Below are 20,720 nucleotides of genomic sequence, written 5' to 3' on the forward strand. Positions count from 1 at the left end.
TGTCAGATCCTAATGATCAGGATTACAGCTAACCCAATTAATTACTACTTTCCCAGCAGATCTGTTTTGGTTACTACCAAACAAACTTGACATAAACGTCTTTATTACAAACTCACGTCAGCAGAAACCACGTCTGACTGTGACACTCGTTTTCTAGAAAGCTTATTGAAAAAACAATCCTTTATACTTTATTAAGAATACTTTATTTGTACACTTGTCAAGAAAAACAATCAGTGATTTGGTGTTTTTACACGGGTTTTTTTTATCACAACCTTATTAGTGTGGGGACAGTAAACTTTAATATTCAGGGCACACACACACACACACACACACACACACACACACACACACACACGTGCACGCGCGCACACACACACACACACACACACACACACACACACACACGTGCATGCACACGCACACACACGCAAGCACGCGCAAGCACACAGCATTGAAATGAAAACTCTTTTAAATATAGTTTACTGTATATAGGTTCCTTTTTTATCATTCTTTGCATAAATAGAAAAGTACAATAATCGTTTATACATTTGCACAGGGAGAACGCAGAGAGTAAACCAGTAATAAAAGCACAATACAAGCAATAAAGAAAAAATAAGTTGTGGAAGAGACATGAAAGAGAAAACGGAGGATTGAATCCAGGATCCGGTTTGACATTACTATATTTATATGATGTAATTGAAGTAAACAGACAGTTTTTTGTGCTACAGTATATCTGAATGTAGTTTTCTGTTCATCATTGACATATACAGGAATAGAGGAGATGGAAAGACAGATGGTTCTAAACTGTTTCTGTGCCTATTTTTACTCCAAGCAATATAATTGAAACATAATTAAATTATAAATCGATAAAATCGAGTAAACAAAAGACCAAGACATAATAATGCAGTGCACGTGACATAGCTGGACTGCCCAATGTGAACTGAATCAGATTTGACTTGTTGGATTTGTTTCTTTCCCCAAAGATCCCTGTAACACCACTGACACCAGCAGGTCTCATATGCTGTAAATGTCATACTGTCGCTTCCCTCAGGTCATCGCTGCTAAATGTCACATTGTCTAACCTCAGTGTCATTCACATGAACATGGTTTAATTCTACTCTTCTCACAAACACAAAAAGCCCAATATCTGATCATCTAAACGGTACGCTTTCTGCAACCATGACACACGTATGTGTAAAAGCAGAACACGTTTGATCCTATTTGTGTTTTTATTATTGCTGTAGAGGAATAATAAGACAAGATCATCTAAGATTCTTTAAATCACTCAGTCTGCTTAAAGACGTATGGAGCTGCCACTGTTAATCATTTCAGAAAAAAGGTAAAAGATTCGGGAAGTTTAATCCCGTTGCAATCGATGGAGAACAATTTTGCAAAATGCAAAAAATGTACCAAAAAGAAATACAAAATATCTGATCACATTAAAGAGCAAGAAATAAGGCAGTTGATACCAAGCCAGGCATTACAGCATTACATCTGTTACTACACACATTACAACTTGTCTGTAACTAAATGCATTCCATAAACATTCCAAATGCTTTATACATCCTCAGGCTTCAGCAGGTAAATAAATACCCTGAAATGTATTACAAGCCTCACTTTATCTCCTACTCTCTTCAGTCTACACTCCTTATATGTACCTGTAAATCCACTTCTTACACATTTTATACATTTTACATTAGAAAAATATACCTATAGGAGTTTATACAACTGTATCTCATATGGCTTTAGCATAATAACATGCATGATACTACTGTATATCAAGCCTGAAGTTGAAACTACCTGAGGGTTTTTATAATGTTTCTCTATTGTTTCCTTTCTTGCAAGATGCATCAGATACAAACCAAAGACCTTTCGTCTACTCTGGTACAAGAAAAAAGGGTGCAGTTCCCACCATGCCATGCTGCACAATTTCAGGACACCCGAAAGCTATTTACAGCATTATAGTGATGCATTATTGATACGGTGTTCTGAGTGAAATCGCTACAACTGCAACACTGAGCTTGAAGGAACCTGGTTACATGTGCTATAAATACAGATGTTAAAAAGGTAAAGCTGACAAACAGTTTAAATACTGGACAGAGAATGAAGGAAATTATTCGATACTTGGAAGGCAAGTGGGGTTCCGATAATCTGCTCTTAATGCCCTTAATAGAAGCAGAGAAAATGTGTTCCTGTGATGCATCTTCTGTTTACCATCTACCAATTCCAGGGATTTTCAATGTGCTGTCTTAAAGAAATCCACCTGCTGCATGCATTTCATTCTACATTTTGGATAAATGTTCTTGGACTTGATCACTAACCGTTCATCTATGTATTTTCTCATATTAAACTATATTTCCAGTATCCCATCCACATCTGGAAACATCTGAATCTCTGATAATTCACTTAAAATCATTTCCCTCAGCTTTGAGATTTTTGCCACTAATCCACTATTGTAAAATGCTTGAAGGTCAGAAGATGAAAAGGAAGAACTGCACATTATATTTCTGGGTTTGAGAATCAATAATATGTTACCATCCTGTAAATGAGTTTTTGCAGTAATAAATGTCGATTTTAATTGGAAGATATCTCAGCAAATGTGTGACTGTAGGACTGCATGGCTGTTAATAAATCTCTGTTTTCTACTTGCCTTATGTTCACTTCTCAGAAAAACACGTGAAAGTTAGACGTGAACAGTCACTGTACCAACAACAAGCAATCCATATTTTCAGATTTTAATATTTCAGGTTAACATGTAGAAATCTAGTTTGTATTCTGTAGGCATTACGCCTGTGTGCTCATGTGATGAACATGTAAGGGTTTAGGAGTGTCACTGTTTTGCATGCTGGCACTTCATTACTTTGGGTTTAATACTGATAAGTTCCTCATGACTGTGGAACCTTTAGTTCCTTATGTAATATTATTTATTAGTTTATTTTAGACCATGTAGAGGAGTCAAATATCCCCAAAATGATTTTTACTTGAATTTAGGTTTCATAAAAAGAAGAAACAACATATATGAGGTCCCTGGTAATAAAAGTAAACACATTTCAGTAAAAAGCTCTTCTTCAGAAAACACACACTAGCAGAGAGGACTAAGTCAAGTCGACCAGGGTATTCTTGGGCGTCACCCAAACCTCTTAGCGAGAGAAACATCTGCTTTGGCCCTAAATTAAAATTTAGATGCAGAAAACAGTCCATCTTGCTTTTAGAAATAAAGTTGTGGATCTGCTTATTAACTTTCCTGAGCACATTACAGACTCCAGGAATGCATAAAAACCCTGGGCATAATGTTTTAATGCTCAGAATAATGTTTCAGTTGCACAAATGTTACATCAATTTTCATACTGATGGACAATAAACTCGTCATCTGATTTCACAGCTCATTAATGCTCATAAATCACTGGGTACATTTTTGGATCCTGATCTGGATTCTGATTAAATATTGTCACCTGCATCCTAGTTTTAAGGTTCAGATAAAGTTCTTACTTAATAAATCACATTTAATATTGGTTTTCTTTTTATGTGTTCATTATTTAAGGTCTAGAAATCAAGGTCAGTTATAGCAAAGTTTGTGAAACCTCCAAACCAAGAGCTGTAAATAATGTTAGAGTCAGGATCCTGTCAGCTGAGGACTAATGACATTCACTGCTTTATGCTCTGGAACATACAGTATTACAACACCACTGCAATGTTCCAAAGAAACTGGAATAAGATCATAAGTTTACATACACCATCAACAGAGGCTAAAGATATTTATTCTTAAAGGTAATTATCAAAACAATGCATCTGAGATTACAGCCCTGGACTACGATTCCCATCAGCCACTGCACCCTCACATGACTGTCACATGTCCCTGATTATTCACACCGGAATCACGTTGTCTTGTAATTAATGCTTGTATTTAAGTTGTTTGTCCTGCGATGATTTTTGCACAGGTTCAGTGACTTTTCTTTGTACATTAAACAGGATCTTGCGATGTTGATAATATGAATAATTCTCTGTTAGTTTTTCATACTTTTAATTTATTAGATTGTATACAATGTAATTGTTATTAAAATTGACAGGCACAAAAATAGTAACAGCGCTATCTATAGTAAATAATGAAAAATGGTTCTATTCCTATTGTCTGGTTATTGTCTGGTTATTGTCTGGTTATTGTCTGGTTATTGTCTGGTTATTGTCTGGTGCTGGTACTATTTCTGCACCACTTTCTTTATCAGCATGATCAACAAATCACTCCCAATATAAACTGCCACTATTTCAGTCAGCTCTTTCCCTTGGGTGCTCTTCTTGTAATATTAAACAGCTTTAGGAAATGTTGATGCGAGCATTTCCTTCGACTTCATGACATGCGTGTTATTTTAAAACTTTATTCAACAGAAGCTAAAGAAACACCTCTCCATCTTGGAAAATTCCTTCTTATCAACATGCAGTAATGTTCTCAGCTCCATCAACCCAAAACAACTGCACACAACATACAGATATATTTCCTCATTTCACTCACCACCTTTATCTGGACAATTTGTTATCAAAAGACAAACATTATACATTTTTCCACATAGTCGATCGAAATTGCAAAAGTAGAAATTAAATTCATTTCGATCGGTGAATTGCCCTTAATGCAGCATCAGTAGCACATAATGTAAAAAATGTTTATCAATCTGAAAAAGCAGAGTTTCTCTGTTGTAATGGGTTAAACTTTAGATTTTTAATTGCAAAATATTAAGTTATATGTAAACCTCTGACCCAATGGAAATCTGATGTAATAAAAAACTTGTCTTTTAGCAATTATTGTGAAATGACCTTATGATACAAATCAAGAACTGACAGAAAATTACCCAGGAAATGTATATGATTAATGGAATAGTGGTAAAAATACCTTTATATATATTATATATTATATAATGCATCAACAAATTGTGTCAAATCCGAACGTTTGAGCAACGCGGTATTGGGTGGCAGGTGAAGAAGCTTTTAATTGAGTTTAAAAAGGGATCAATAATCCAAAAGTTAACATAAGGGTATTCGCTATACAAATATCAGTATCTTCAGCAATAAAATGATCTCAAACATAAACGTAGTGATATTACTGCTTTAATCCTATTAAACTGCTGCTATACGATCACAAGAAAAGCGTTCCTGACCAAAATACCATCTAACCTCAAATCCAATCACCCGTACCTCTTTTTTGTGATTATTGCCAAAAGGTTTTACTAATAAGAATATTTAATGTAAGTAATGTAAGTTCCCATCAATTATCTTGTTTTTTAAATGCTTAATAATGACATGGAACTTTTAAAAGACTACAGGTTATTGTTATATACAAGTGTTCTTGTTTATTCTTATTATGACCGAAGTTAAAAGGGTTAATTTTTATAGAGTTACAGTAGATCATTCCAAAAAGGGTCACAGGTTTTTCACACAATTGCATGAACATAATTTCTGATATGTATGTTTTACATTTGAATATTTCATCAAGATTATTTGCAATAATAATAACCCTATAAGAAAGAGATGCATAGCTGAAATATAGGCATGTGCAAGATGTTTGATGATGTTCTGTGAGTTAATCCTGTCAAATAGACACGTTCTATATTAATCATAGACCCTTTTTTAAAAATGAATATTCCTTAGTTTGGGGTTTGTCTGTATAGCAATGTTGTACTATGCATTTCCAATATTTTAACTAAAATAAAGCTAGAAAATACTGAACGTACTTAACTACAAATGCTTTGACCTTTAGTACTGTACGCCTCTACACAGGCTCAGGAAGATCATTATGCAGCTTTTGCACTTTATCAAGTCACATGGGGTTTCTTACTCCACTTTAAAATAAATCCATCACCTTTTCAGTTGTAGCCTAATTCCAGTGGGGTATCATCTGAACCCTGGCTCAAATAGATATCTAAAATACATCATGCAGATCATGCTGTTTTTCTGTGTACAAGGCAAATTCACACTGTAGTCAAAATCACTTCAAGGCTTTGACTTAGAAAAGCTTTCCTGTTAGTATCACTCTCGATCCATATGACATGTTTACCTTAAGTCACTTGTCTCTGCCAGCCTGTTGTTCATGATGCCTAAAGCTCCAACTCCACCAGAGAAACCATTGTGTCTTGAGCTTCCACAAACTGTTCTGGGATATCCATTTGCAGTCTCTGAAAGCTGTTTCTGCATGATGGCCAGCGATATCTTGTTTGAGCCTGCCAAGTCCCGCATGGAGATCATCTCACCAGAAAGCCTTCTTCCCTCCCGATCATTGTCACAAGGTCCCTCAGAGTCATACGGGTGTCCAAAATGGCCCTGTCTGAGGCGTGAACCAGGGCGGATGGCATTGCGCCGCCCCAGGAAAGCGCTGGCCTTGTTGCATTGCTGGCAGCATAGACAACTCATTTTACTCAGCATCCAGTTGAGGACCTGCTTGATAACAATTGAAATCACGTTGAAGAGTGAGTAGATGCAGCACACTCCGGTCAGGATTAAAAGGAAGTTGGCCATCCGGTACAGGCCCTGGTAGCTGTAGGATTTGTTCTGGCTGCTCACCAGGTCTCCAAAACCAATAGTGCTGAAGGTGACGAAGCAGAAGTAAAGGGAGTCGAGGTACGCCCAGCCTTCAATGGGGCTGTACATGGCTGAGGCACAACAGGAGATGATGATAGCTGACAGGCCCAGGATCAGCATCACATGGTAGACAGAGGGCTTCCAACCTGGAAGAGTGCTGGCAGCAAAGTCCTGGCAAATTCCAGGTGGGAGCAGGCCACTGGTACGTAAGCGATGTAGCCGAAAAGCTTTCATCACAACAGCTAAGAGAGTAATGATACGTTCTAGAAAAAGGTTAAAGAACAGAATAGTGGCTGCACATCCAAGAAGACCATAGAAGATCAGAAACACTTTGCCAGCTACGGTCACTGGGGTTGTCATCCCATAGCCTAGAGGAAAGAGGAAAGTACCAGTAAAGCAGAGATTCAGAAAAAGAACTGTTCTACATACAGTAATGATTTAGTGACAGAAATGCTGTGGAATATCTTTCCTCCACCTACGGCTAATGCTTTATACACACTTCATAGCAATGCATTCTTTTATTTTTATTATTTTCATTTGGAATCAATTTCCAAGAACACACAAGTGCTGTAACTTGTAAAGAGAGGGTTAGAGAGGAGATATATATATATATATATATATATATATATATATATATATATATATATATATATATATATATATATATATATAATTTTTTTTTTTTTTATGTTACATGATTAAGAGTTTACATAGTGATTATGAACAAAGGAAACAATATTTACACTAATAAATGCCTCAGAAATAAAAAAATGCTATAAAAAAAATGATGTATCTGGATTCAGCAGAGTGAAGATGAGCAGATGCTAACCATAAGTAAGTATAAGAAATGTTTTTAGCACAAATGACAGAGAAAAAATAACTAAAGCACAAACAGTAAAAGAATTGTGCTTGCTTTTGTCTTTCAATACTTTCAGCATCAGTACTGAAAACAGAGATTAAATCTACATGAATAGATTTGAAACTGTGTTTGTTACAGATGTGAGCTCTGACTAGTGACGCTCTCTGACTGTCCAATCAAAAGATGTGAAAATGCCCACGTTATTGGACCCCTGCTAGAGGGCCCCAGTGTGGCCAACTCACAGTCTGATTGGTTAAAGCAACAGCCTGAATCTGATTGGATAGAAACTCTAACCGAAACTTACACTCCAGGAAGCAGCTCAAGCGAGAGAAATGCTATGAAAATAAAGAGAATATTCTATTGGGTAAACTTTAATACATATTCATGAAAAATCATATTAAACTGTATGTCAGTGATTCTGGTAGTGTTTAGGAGAGCAGAGAAGGTCTTTCTGGCCCTGACAGCTCACCACTTGGGATCCTAATAGAGTTTAGTAAAAAGCGGTCAGAAATACGTTTCCCGAAAAAGCAGAGCTGGAACATACTGCATACCTGCAAGTATTAAAGGAGGTTAACATGCACAGGTGCATTTGGAATGTAATTTAATCTCTAATTGACACCAATACTCACATCTATTTTATTATCAGTATATTATCAATTCTATATTATTATGTTTCATTTCATTCTGATTTTTATCTTATTGATGATGTAATAATGATGTAATAACAGAGCATCACTGAAACAGACAAAAAGTTAATATTGCAAAAACAGTCAGATGTTGGAGACACAACAGTCTGTGGATTCACCTGATAAAGCTGATGTTGCTTGAACCTACAGAACAGAGCTCATCAGATCTACTCCACAGGAAGTGCATTTTTGCGTCCCACAGCTGGTGGTGATGAAGCACTCGGATTCAATAATGATCCAAAATAATCCTTTATAAAACGCTGGTTGATCACACTGATTTATTTTCTTTGAAAGCTTGCGGTTGATACGAGTTGTCCCTGTACGCGACCAAACCGACCTTGCGGTAGTTTGTTATTAATAAATGGCCCCTATTTTAAAATCTCAAAGTCTGCCAAGAGTGTTAAGTGTCTGTCCCTCAGGATGCTCTCAGTTTCCACAAACTATAATTCTGTGAGCTATTTGCATGACGCTGTGTTTTTTTTTCAGAGACGTTAAATTGAACTTCAATGTCAGGAGGAACTTGAGAAAGAAAAGCTGTGAAAGGGAACTTTGTGTCAGACCTTCAGGTCTCTTATCTGCCATTTTAATATGAATTATTATTATTTTTGTAATATTTTGGGTGGGCTTAATAAAATGAGGAGCATTGAGTTTAACACATCTACTATAGAGCAACTTGATATGGTCGTCTTCCTGTCCTTATGTGAGGTGAAATCTTAAACAATCAGTATTTATATCTGTTTTTAACCATTCTAACATGATGCATTGCTAAAAGTGAGGTGGGACCATAACCACATTAGAAAAATATATTGCAGACTGACACATGTTGTGTGCAAAAGGAAAATCACTGTCAGTGTGAGACACTTAATGGTTCCTAGTTTGTATTTCTGCTTCTTGAGCTATAATTAGGAATCTTGTCAATCATGCACAAGCTGACAGAGATGCAAGCAGACAGCAGACACAATGCACATAATCTATTAGCTCATAAGGTGATACCGATATGGGCCAATTCCATCCGCAAATCATGGTTTTGACAAAATCATCATTGTTTTAAATTACATTTGGTGTACCCGTGTTAGCTGTAATGACTTACATTCTTACTAGATGGCCAGGAAATGTGTTCGAGAGTGAGGGCAGAAGTCTGCAGACAGCAGGAGCAGCAGTGCTGCTAATATGAGCTAGTACAGTATGTGCACAGACACATCACATGATTTCATGTACCAATGTTGTCTCTGATGCCTACAGCAGAAACTGCTATATGTGACTCATATTACTTTTAAATCACAAAGAAATATTTTAATCTAAATCAATCAGGATTTGGAGATTTCCCCCTTTCAGATTTGATTCACTTGGCAGGTAACACAGACGTTCTTTATTACTTCTCTATAGAGCATGTGGTGTTTTAAAAGGGCATTTGAGATTGCTTTCTTTTGTGGAATAGAACCCAGACGCTGTTCAAACAGCAGCTCTTACTAACAAAGCTATCAACTGTTCTGTCCACTACAGGGTTTTAAAGGCACTTGACATAGGCACTTAAAATCCTGATACATGGTTCAAATGCATTATTTACACTGCAGCTTTTCTGGTTCTCTTTATGGCTCAATACAAGAGCAAGATAACCTGCAATTATTATAATGCTCTGTAATGTTCTCTACTATATTAATGTATGGAGATATGCAGCAATGTGTACATTTATATATTTATTTATTTATTTATTAACATGTTTAGTTGAAACCAATGTTTAGTTTGAAATCGATTATCTGTTTTCAGTTTTAATTGTATTTGTCAGCTGTTAGGTTTAGGCTTAATATTATAAAGTATATATATTTTTAACTCTCTTCAGTCTGAAAGAGCAACGCAAGATTTATTAATACAAAACACATCAAGAATTGAATTAAATTCTCTTTAATGTAATTTGTATAATTCCTTTTATAATGGACAGCATCGATTCGTTTGTATAGGTTTGTCTGTAATGAGTGAGTCAGTGGTGACTGTGGTCAAGTAAAATCTCACTGAGATGGCCTGAGGAAGAAACCTTGAGAGGAACCAGACTCAGAAGGAAAACTCATCCTCATCTGGGAGACAGCAAATGTCCATTCATTACACTTCTATGATTGTTGAGGTGAACTGTTCGTGGCAATTGCAGCCCAAATCCATTTAACAACCTGAACATTTGCTCATAGCCTCGAGGCTGAATCTTGATTTAAATTGGCAGCTGTTTTTTCAGAGAAATAAGTGACATGATATATTTTTATAATTATCTGAAAGACAGTCAAACAGTCAACCAGCAGAAAAGGTGACCGTTGTGCTTGTAAGTATGTCAACTCTTTAGAATTGTTAATTTTAACTAATTAAACAAATGAGAAATAAATATTATACTTGCAAATGTATTTCTTAAGAAAATTCATCCATCTTTACATGTCTCTGAATAGCACAAGTATGTAACTTCAATTCAATGTATTTTTATTTTTATTGCACTTTGAACAATGAACATTGTCTCAAAGCAGCTTTACACAGATAAATAGTGATAAAGTAGTGAGTAAAATTGTTCTTTATAAGTGTAAGTTTGTCCCTAATGAGTGATCAGTGGCACCTCTCTGGACCTGTCTGATTGATCCTGATGCTCTTCTTCTAAATGAAGTTCTCTTCAGTTAAAGACCACTGGCTGCACGTACGGACGGGTCCACAAGAACAGCAGCTTACAGAGATCCATATTACTGTTTTACCGTGAACATTTAGACTCGAGAACCATGAAGACAGGTTTGGACTGTAATTAATATGAACCGTTTTATACAATGGCTTATCGCCCTGAACAGTTGTGATTTCAAGTGAACATTTGAGAAGCTCAACAATGATGGAACTGTAATGAATGTCTGGTTCCTTGCCATAGCCTCCAATGGCTCACTCATTAGGAATAAACTCATAGGGACTAATTCATACTAGGGTTATATTCGTAACCCTATTTGTGTAAATGTCCATGTACAAGCCCTTTTAAAATAAAATGTAACTGAATTGTTTGCAGTCAATAGTTTGATGAATTTGAGTCACTACTGTATGTTAAATTCTTGAAGGTAGGACTGTGAGCAGGACTGCGGGTTTAACACCGAGATATTGCTGATTGGGAATAAGTCGTCATCTGAAAATGAAACTGCGGCCACATTTATGACCCTACCATTGAAATATTTCTGTGAAGAAAACAGAATACATGTTCTGTCACCCTTTTGGTTATTTCTAAGACTTAAATACTTTTGTACTGTATACTAAATTTAGTAAAATACACTATTTGGCCAAAGGTATGTGTACACCTGACCCATTTCTCTTGTGGCTAAATAAGCAGATCTTCCCACAGTTATGGGGGTGCTTAAAGGTCTATATTTGTCAAAAAGGCTAAACAGATGGTTAACACTCTGTTTTTAAATGGTAAAGGGCAAGAGAGGGACAGGGCTGATCTGAAATTTCTTTAGGAGAATGACAATCAATTCCCATAGCTGGCTATTATTCAGATGTATAAACTAAAGTGGTTTGGGGTCATGGTTTTTGAGAACACCAAATGGAGGTCCTGCATTTATGTAGCTAGCCAGCATTATATGTACAGTGGGGTGTAAAATTTAAGACCACAGTGATAACCTGGTCCAGGGGGCAGAGAGGGGGCAGAGACTGGGCAGAGAGGGGGCAGAGATTAGACAGAGAGGGGCACAGAGGGACAGAGATTGGGCAGAGAGGGGCAGAGATTGGGCAGAGATTGGGCAGAGGGGCAGAGATTGGGCAGAGAGGGGCAGAGATTGGGCAGAGAGGGGCAGAGATTAGACAGAGAGGGGCACAGAGGGACAGAGATTGGGCAGAGAGGGGCAGAGATTGGGCAGGGATTGGGCAGAGATTGGGCAGAGATTGGGCAGAAAGGGGGCAGAGATTGGGCAGAGATTGGGCAGAGATTGGGCAGAGAGGGGGCAGAGAGGGGGCAGAAAGGGGGCAGAAAGGGGGCAGGAAACACTGATGAGTCTAACCTTAATCTTGTTAGCACTAGTTGAGTGTGGGCAAAAGAGTGAGAGTGTGTATATTAAAGCTTGCCAGAGTTTGCAAGATATACACACACATATATACACACAGATACACACATATACACATATACACACAGATACACACAGATACACACATGTGCACATGTGAAGGAATGTAGCTGGTGAACTTACAGCAAACTTCCAAACATTGGGACAATTAACATAAAAGAATTTGCAGAAAGCCACTTCTAGCTGTTTATCAGGGGAACTTGACTGTCGGAGTTTTCAGTCATATAAAGTGCTCATATTTTACAAACAAAAAGCTCCAAATTTGATATCACGTTCGCCTGTGACTAATAGTGTCTAAACTGGTAGTTATTAATATGCAATGTGCAGAATACTAGCGGAATCATGTCAAACGCAAGAGTCCAGTTAATCAACAATGAACCTGCCTAAAATACTTGTTTAAAATCAACAGAGTAAAATATTAATACATTTATACTGTTTTTATATCAAACTATTTTCTTTTCATCTTATTTACTTTACCATTTCTGTAATTTGAGCTCCAATTTACTTACCAAGTGGCAGGGAGTCTTCAGGGACACATGGAAGGTGGTGGTGATGACTATAGTAATGTTAATGGAGAAAAGTAGGGTGACAGATATGCATAAATCTCTCTGTAAGAAAAAACAGTGATTCCTGTGGATTCTGTGTCATTCCAGTAAGAGGAGTTTGGATTGGAAGTGAATTAAAAATGGTTAATGAAATCCTCACTGTGAAGACCACATCTCACTTTTCAACAAGGATACCAAGTTAAAAAACAGATTTTCCTGCATACTTCTCACATATTACCAGTTCTCACTTCTCACCCGTTAGACAGTTGGTCCAGGTTGGGTTCTGCTTATGAACAGAGTGAGACTCTGGGTAGAGAAGAAACTACACCTGTTAGGGATTTTGCTAAAGAGTAAAATAACTTATTGGCCTTTATGGAAAAGTATTTTTTAATTAAACAAGAAGATTTCTAATTAAGTTCACATTTTCTGCCTTAGATTGTTTGCTATGAGGAGCTTTTCTAGGTTCCTACAATGACAGTACTGCAGTATTTGTGGCGTATTTGCACGCTCTGTGATTTACTAATGACAATGTTATATTACTTTATGACAAATATGTTTCATTTTGAAACATCAGTGCTATTTCCTGAGCCGCCATTCTTCCTATATAATCACTCTCTTTGAGAGCTCCTGGGTTGTTATTTGTTAAAATCAGATGGCTTTAGAAATGTCACACTTAAAAAGGGAAGGGAACCTCCCCTGCCCGAGGGGGTGCTCAGTCACATAAAAGGCATGCGTTCCAAAACCAGAGCATGGTCCATACACAAGAACTGAATGATGCTGAGCAGGGGTGACAGAAATTACACACACACACACACACACACACACACACACACACACACACACACACAGAGATAACAAAACATGCAGCAATCACAGAAAGACAATGAATGGAAAGAGAAGAAATTCATGAAAGGCCAACAGCTGAAAAGCACAACAGTAAGAATAGTTTTTGGGAGCAGCCGAAAGAAGAAGAAGAAGTAAATCAATTACACACAACTGATGGAACTCTGTTGTTTTATAATACTTCCAATATTTAAGGAATTATTGCATATTAAAAAAATAATTAAAGAACACTATCCTAATAACTTCTTGATTCGGCTTCTCCCATTAGGGGGCGCCACAGCGGAACATCCGTCTCCATACCCACCCTGTCCTCCACATCTGCCTCTTTCACACCAACTACCTGCATGTCTTCCCTCACCACATCCATAAACCTCCTCCTGGTTCTTCCTCTTTTCCTCCTTCCTGGTGTCTCCATCCTCTGCATTCTCCTACTGATATACCCCATGTCTCTCCTCTGCACATGTCCAAACCATCTCAATCTCACCTCCCTCACCTTGTCTCCAAAACATCCTACATGTGCTGTCCCGCTAATAAACTCATTTCTAATCCTGTCCATCGTCGTCACTCCCAACGAACATCTCAACATCTTCAGCTCTGCTACCTCCAGCTCCACCTCCTGTCTTTTACTCAATGCCACTGTCTCTAATCCATACAACATCTCAGGTCTCACCACAGTCCTATAAACTTTCCCTTTCACTCTCACAGATACTCTTCTATCACAAATCACTCCTGCTATCACTCTTCTCCACCCACTCCACCCTGCCTGCACTCTTTTCTTCACTTCTCTAACACACTCTCCATTACTTTACACTGTTGACCCCAGGTACCTGAACTCCTCCACCTTCTCCACCTCTTCCCCCTGCAACCGCACCCCTCCACTGCCCTCCCTCTCATTCACACACATGTACTCTGTCTTACTCCTACTGACTTTCATTCTCTTCTCTCCAGCGTGTACCTTCACCTCTCCAGGATCTTCTTATTAATACATTCATTGATAAATAAATATTTATTATATCAAACTGTTTACTTTTCACCTAATTCCCTCCTCATGCCTTTTTACATGCTACTAAATAATATATTTTATAATATTTATAATAGTTCTCTGCTGAATAATTTAGTTTTTAGTGTTTAAAGCTCAGAATTCCCTTAATTTACTTTTTCTAATTTTGTTGTTGTTATTGATTTCTGTTAGATTTACCTTTTACATTATGCCACTTATTGACATTTAACTGTGACATGCACACACTTTCCATGTTACAGGTGATTTAATTTTATTGACGGACACATGTGAAGACAAAGAAGATTAGTGTTGACTGTAGTTGTGACAGAAACATTAAGTTTGAAGGAAAGTTTCATCTCATAAAACAAATGTGATATTTTTAAAGCTTTGACATATAATACTAAAAACAATATATGAAATTTATATGAAAGTACAAAGATCAAAATGAGAACAAACAACCAGAGCAAAAAAAGCTAAGTATAAACACATAAAGTCTGAGACAGTAAACCTTCTAGAACAGACAAATCAATACCAGACCAGCAGCTCGGTGCAGAACTGTAAAAGTCTTTTTTCCTCTAATCCAAGTTTGTTTAGAACCTTTGCTCTTTAGATTATTTACCTGTTTATGACTCCTGTCATCTTATAACCTCTCTGAGAGCCCTGCATCACAGAAGGCTTTGCTTCACCATGTGGATCCAGCAAATGATTCTGTTATACGCTATGCCATCACCTCACAAAGCCAACTGCTTAAAAGTCATGTTTCAGGTAATGTCTGTGTTCATCGAGAAGTTAATCCAGACAACTACAGAGGAACACGGAGCACAGCAACAAGCGCATCTGGGAATGCAAGGAAGCTTCTGCTAACTAGAACGTCCTGCAATACCACAAACCCATAGTGTTGCATGATAAATAAGATGTTTATCTAGAGAAATGAAATTGCAGAATGTCATTCTGTTTGCCAGAGCTGCTTTACAATGAACAAGAATGTGAATTAAAGTACTACAAGTATTGCAGTAGTACTGAAAAACGAGACAAATCTCACCATTATCAGGCACTTTTTTTGGTTTAGTTTACTTTTATTTTTTGCCTTTTGTCTGACTTTTTGGTTTTGTTTATGTTCCTGATATTTGGATTACTGACCGGGCCGATTTCTTTGGAAATGTATTTCAATTGTGATTTGGAGTGTCTGCATATGTATTTGGTTCCATTACATACTAGTGAAAGAAGAGACTCCCTTTCATTGCACTTGAACATGTGCTGCAGAGAAATTATGACATTTGAGCAAAAGTTTTTTAAATAGAGAAGAATGGTTGTGACAGAGCACAGTTTATGACCAACTCAGGTCTCGAATGCTTTTGAAAGAGTGAGTCAGGGGCATTGATGAGTCTGTAACTGGGGATTTTAATTCCATGAGCCCCTTGTAGACCTGATGTTACATCACCAACTCCAGTTCTATTTACAAAGTGACAAATAATCTAATAATTTAACAAAATATTATCTTTTTTATATATTATCATTTAAAATTATTTTCTATCAGCAAAATTAGTAGTGCTAGGAATAATAAATAATGTTCTCAGGGGCATTTTTCATCTAGAAACCTAACTCACTGTGTTAGAGCGAGCAGTGTATGGTCCTCAACTTAGATATTCCCAAATGCATCTGTGTTCCGTTCTGACCCGGCTTCAAACAATTGTTAGCAAGTTTCTATCTGCGTTTTAAAGCAATATGTTGCAGCTGATAAATGAGCAGTGGTGGCAATGACCAAAACAAGATGACAAAAAGAAGTGCTGAGAGTCAGAGATACAGCAGCCTGTGAAGCTGCTGCAGCAAAAGTACAACATCAGCAACGCAATATAACACAACTGAATGCTAGTGGATGCAGAGGGTATTCTTTGTGAATCATTAGAAATAGATAGCTATATGTAGTCATGTATTCCATGCATAACACTAATTGTGTAAAAAGAAAATAATTCATTTTGTTTTTTATACACCGAGGCTGGTAGTTTCTTCTTAAAACTGAAACCAGTCCTTAATTCTGCTCTTATAATCTTTACACATGCACAGTCTGCATTTTTTTTTTTGTGATGTAAAAAAATCTAGATAAATCATAGGTTAGGCTTTTTATATGATAAGCAACTGATACAATTCAAGTGAAAAAAATGTTTGGGTTTAATTGGTTAAGGTTTTTGCACAACATGGATTTACACAGAATCTTCTAGTTTTGTCCCTTTGTCGATTTTTTTTCCTGTTTCTGTATTTAAACCTTTGTTTTGAACTTTTCTACTATACACAGTAATTACACACATTCCTCCTGTTTTTCATTCCCATACATTACTGTTTCAGGCAAAAATGCCACTGAATATTGCCACTAAAGGCTTCTCTACACTTACAGAGTAAATTGCGGACACACAAAAAATGACTGAAAGGCATCCTTCCTCCTTGGTGACCCGTCAAACATGTTCATGTTTTTTTCCACACTTGTTTTCTGGCACCAGCAGTGCAGCAGACTGTGAGCCTCAGGCTGTGTCCTGAACTTTATCAGCAGGGATATTTCCTAATACCACGTCACTGGCATGCCTGAAAGTGTGCGACATCACAGGCCATTGCAATGCTATAGATAAGTGGACAAGTATTACATACTTCCATATACACAACATACATGTGAGATATCCAATGGGGGATTGTTGTAGGAATCTTGGTAATGAAATGAGGTACAGAACTGAGCTTAATAGGCTGGAATTTAGCGGTCATTTGTCCCGATATTGTTCATCTTAATCGCTAATAATGAAAAATCAATATATATATATATATATATATATATATATATATATATATATATATATATATGAATCTATTATAAACTAACAAAGAAATGGAAAACCCCTTTGCATTAAGGAAATGTGGAACACAATGAGTAGCTGAACAGTGTTTTAGAACTCATGCAGCAGCACGGAACAACTCACCGATAGTTGACACAGCCGTTGCCACAAAGTAAAATGCCCCCGTAAAATCCCATCGTGGTCGGAGGGCATCTGCTCGAATCCCGGCGGCTGCAGCGCTTTCGTACTCGCGCAGGAAGGAGCTGAGCTCGTGCATGCTGATGTTAAAGGCGTCGCTGAAGTTGTGCAACGTGCGATTCCAGCGCGCGCGAGCTCGAACCTCCGACGGCCGCTCGATGGCAGAGAAAACCGCGGCGCCGCACAGAAGGTACCCGAGGATGAGCAGCGCCAGCAGCACGAAGCGTCCGTTGTCCTCGTTGATGTGCAGCGAGCGGCAGCCCGGAAGCCTCTGCCGCGGGGACATTGTGCACATTTCAGCACCACGAGCACGCGGGACACCGAGCAGCTCCACCCCGGGTCGCACAACCGCACGGGCCAGAACCGGTGCTCCTGCTTCCCATCCTCCTGTAATCCTCAGCACATCACGAAACGCGCAAAATAAGAAATAAAATCAAGTTTAGTGACATTTTCAATGTTCTCATCATTAATGATCACTAAAACGATCCCTTTCCATCTCGGTCATTTACATTAGAGAAGATCCTCTGAATCAGCATCCGCTGGCAGGATGGTCTTCACTACATGCTCAAATATTTGGTGTCTATTTTATGGAACACATTTCAGCACCAGGAGCGCGGGACAGCAGCCGGAAAGCTTCCACAGATCCATCCCTACAACAATCTTCATTTTTACGCGGACATGAGCAAAATCAGTGAATTCAGTGTGTGGTTTTCTGAAATCATATGATCAGAGTCGTCCTCTGGCTTAGAAAAAGTCATGTCGCCTCACAATGTGCCAATTATTCATTCATTAGTGAACGAAAATGTAGCATCATGATCCAGAGGAGGGGAACTGAAGTGGAGCTTTTTCCTCTTGTCCAGGCTCTGCAGCAGTGTTCACTGAGGAGACGTTTTTGTTGCCCATGTACGCGGGGTTTATGGTCGTGTAAATCGCCGTGCTGAGTGTTTGGGTCGCTGCACCAAAGTGGCCGTCCGAAGGAGACGAGTAGATCTTTACAGCAGATATTACATGATCCGTGAAGTCACAGGAGGAAACACACTTTCAGCCTCTTCTTTAGTTCCATGTTTACAGAAGAAAGAACATTCAAAACTACACATTAAAGACGAGACTGGATCCCAGCATGCGGTGGATCCCCGCATCACATCTGCGCATGCTTTCAGGATGCTAGAACAGGACAGGACATATATTAAGGTTATTTCTCGACATTAAGTTGTGTATATTCTTTTAACTATGGACTAAATTTTAGTTAAATCCTTTCCCATCATTTCTCCTCTGCGGCTTGAACGGAACACTGCAGGACCGCAACACGGTTCAGTGCGGCTTCATTCAGAATCTCTGCACATTTCATCCAACAGCCAGTGAAAGTGATCTCATTTTTTTGTTTCTTGAAGATGTTTCCTCTTTGCTTTCCAGATAGTTATTTCTAATGAGCCATGAAATGTCTGTACTGACCTCCTAGATGAGGAAAACTATGAAGGTGTTACTGTCATCAAGGTGGTGTTGAGTGAAACTGTCCTCAGTGGAGCTCAAGTCTCCTGGCGTACAGGTCAGGAATGGAAAGAGTTGGAGGGCGGAGCTTCAACGAACACACACACACACACACACACACACACACACACACGCTATTAGAAGGACGCGCATGCGCGTTGTCCATGTACTCACTGCGGAAACTTAGAATGCATCCCAAACATCCTTGTACTTTTCTTTAAATGCGCCTCAGTTTTCTTTCCTTTACTTTAAAAACTATTAATTTTTTAATAAATGTTGCAAATAAATGTTAATAGGCTTTTTTTAACGTTCATTACAGTACAGTAATCCCTAACACTAACCCTAACACTAACCCTAACTCTAACACTAACCCTAAACCCTAACACTAACCCTAACACTAACCCTAACCCTAAACCCTAACACTAACAACAACTCTAACCCTAACCCTAACACTAACCCTAACCTAACACTAACCCTAACATTAACCTAACTCTAACACTAACCCTAAACCCTAACACTAACAACAACTCTAACCCTAACCCTAACACTAACCCTAACACTAACATTAACCCTAACATTAACCTAACTCTAACACTAACACTAACCCTAAACCCTAACACTAACAACAACTCTAACCCTAACCCCAACACTAACCCTAACACTAACATTAACCCTAACTCTAACACTAACCTAACCCTAACACTAACCTAACCCTAACACTGGCCTAACTCTGGCACTAACCCTAACATTAACCCTAACACTAACCCTAACTCTGGCACTGGCCTGGGCCTGGCACTGGCAACAACTCTAACCCTGGCCTAACACTGGCATTAACCCTAACTCTAACACTGGCCTAACTCTGGCACTAACCCTAAACCCTGGCACTAACAACAACTCTAACCCTGGCCTAACACTGGCCTAACACTAACCCTAACTCTGGCACTGGCCTGGGCCTGGCACTGGCAACAACTCTAACCCTGGCCTAACACTAACATTAACCCTAACACTAACATTAACCCTAACATTAACCCTAACTCTAACACTAACACTAACCCTAACACTAACCCTAAACCCTAACACTAACAACAACTCTAACCCCTAACCCTAACACTAACCCTAACACTAACATTAACCCTAACATTAACCCTAACCCTAACTCTAACACTAACCCTAACTCTAACACTAACCCTAACCCTAACCCTAACACTAACCCTAACACTAACATTAACCCTAACATTAACCCTAACTCTAACACTAACCCTAAACCCTAACACTAACAACAACTCTAACCCTAACCCTAACACTAACCCTAACACTAACACTAACCTAACACTAACACTAACCCTAACATTAACCCTAACTCTAACACTAACCCTAAACCCTAACACTAACAACAACTATCCTGAATACCATCCCTCCTCCCAGTGACTAGGTGCTCTGTCTAACCACAGCTGAAGGGAGGAAACCTCTATGCAGAGTTAACCCACGGAAGTCTGCTGGACCAGACAACGTTCCTGGCAGAGTGCTCAGGGAATGTGCAGAACAGCTAGCGGATGTCCTTACTGACATCTTCAACATCTCCCTGAGCAGTGCCACTGTTCCTACGTGCCTCAAGACGACGACCATCATTCCTGTGCTGAAGAAGTCTTCTGTC

General features: G+C 38.4%; 1 protein-coding gene across 1 annotated transcript; it reads right to left on the minus strand.

Annotated features, from left to right (window-relative positions):
- Positions 1 to 219: 219 nt before the first annotated feature.
- kcnk12 (potassium channel, subfamily K, member 12) lies at positions 220 to 19,210 on the minus strand. The gene is made up of 3 exons (XM_046862860.1): positions 18,088 to 19,210; positions 17,525 to 17,965; positions 220 to 6,932 (listed from the first exon to the last, which is right to left on the minus strand). The coding sequence occupies exons 2-3, from the start codon at positions 17,871 to 17,873 to the stop codon at positions 6,040 to 6,042; spliced, it is 1,242 nt and encodes a 413-aa protein (XP_046718816.1). The 5' UTR covers positions 17,874 to 17,965; positions 18,088 to 19,210; the 3' UTR covers positions 220 to 6,039.
- Positions 19,211 to 20,720: the final 1,510 nt, after the last annotated feature.

This window comes from Silurus meridionalis, chromosome 2 (genome assembly GCF_014805685.1).
Source record: "Silurus meridionalis isolate SWU-2019-XX chromosome 2, ASM1480568v1, whole genome shotgun sequence".
NCBI classification, from domain to species: domain Eukaryota; kingdom Metazoa; phylum Chordata; class Actinopteri; order Siluriformes; family Siluridae; genus Silurus; species Silurus meridionalis.

Bases quoted from the DNA above. Each gene is read 5' to 3' on its own strand.
- kcnk12 (XM_046862860.1), bottom strand. From the start codon at position 17,873: ATGTGCACAATGTCCCCGCGGCAGAGGCTTCCGGGCTGCCGCTCGCTG. The intron at 6,933-17,524 runs GTGAGTTGTTCC...TCTTTCCTCTAG, and splicing joins AACGGCTGTGTCAACTATCG to GCTATGGGATGACAACCCCA.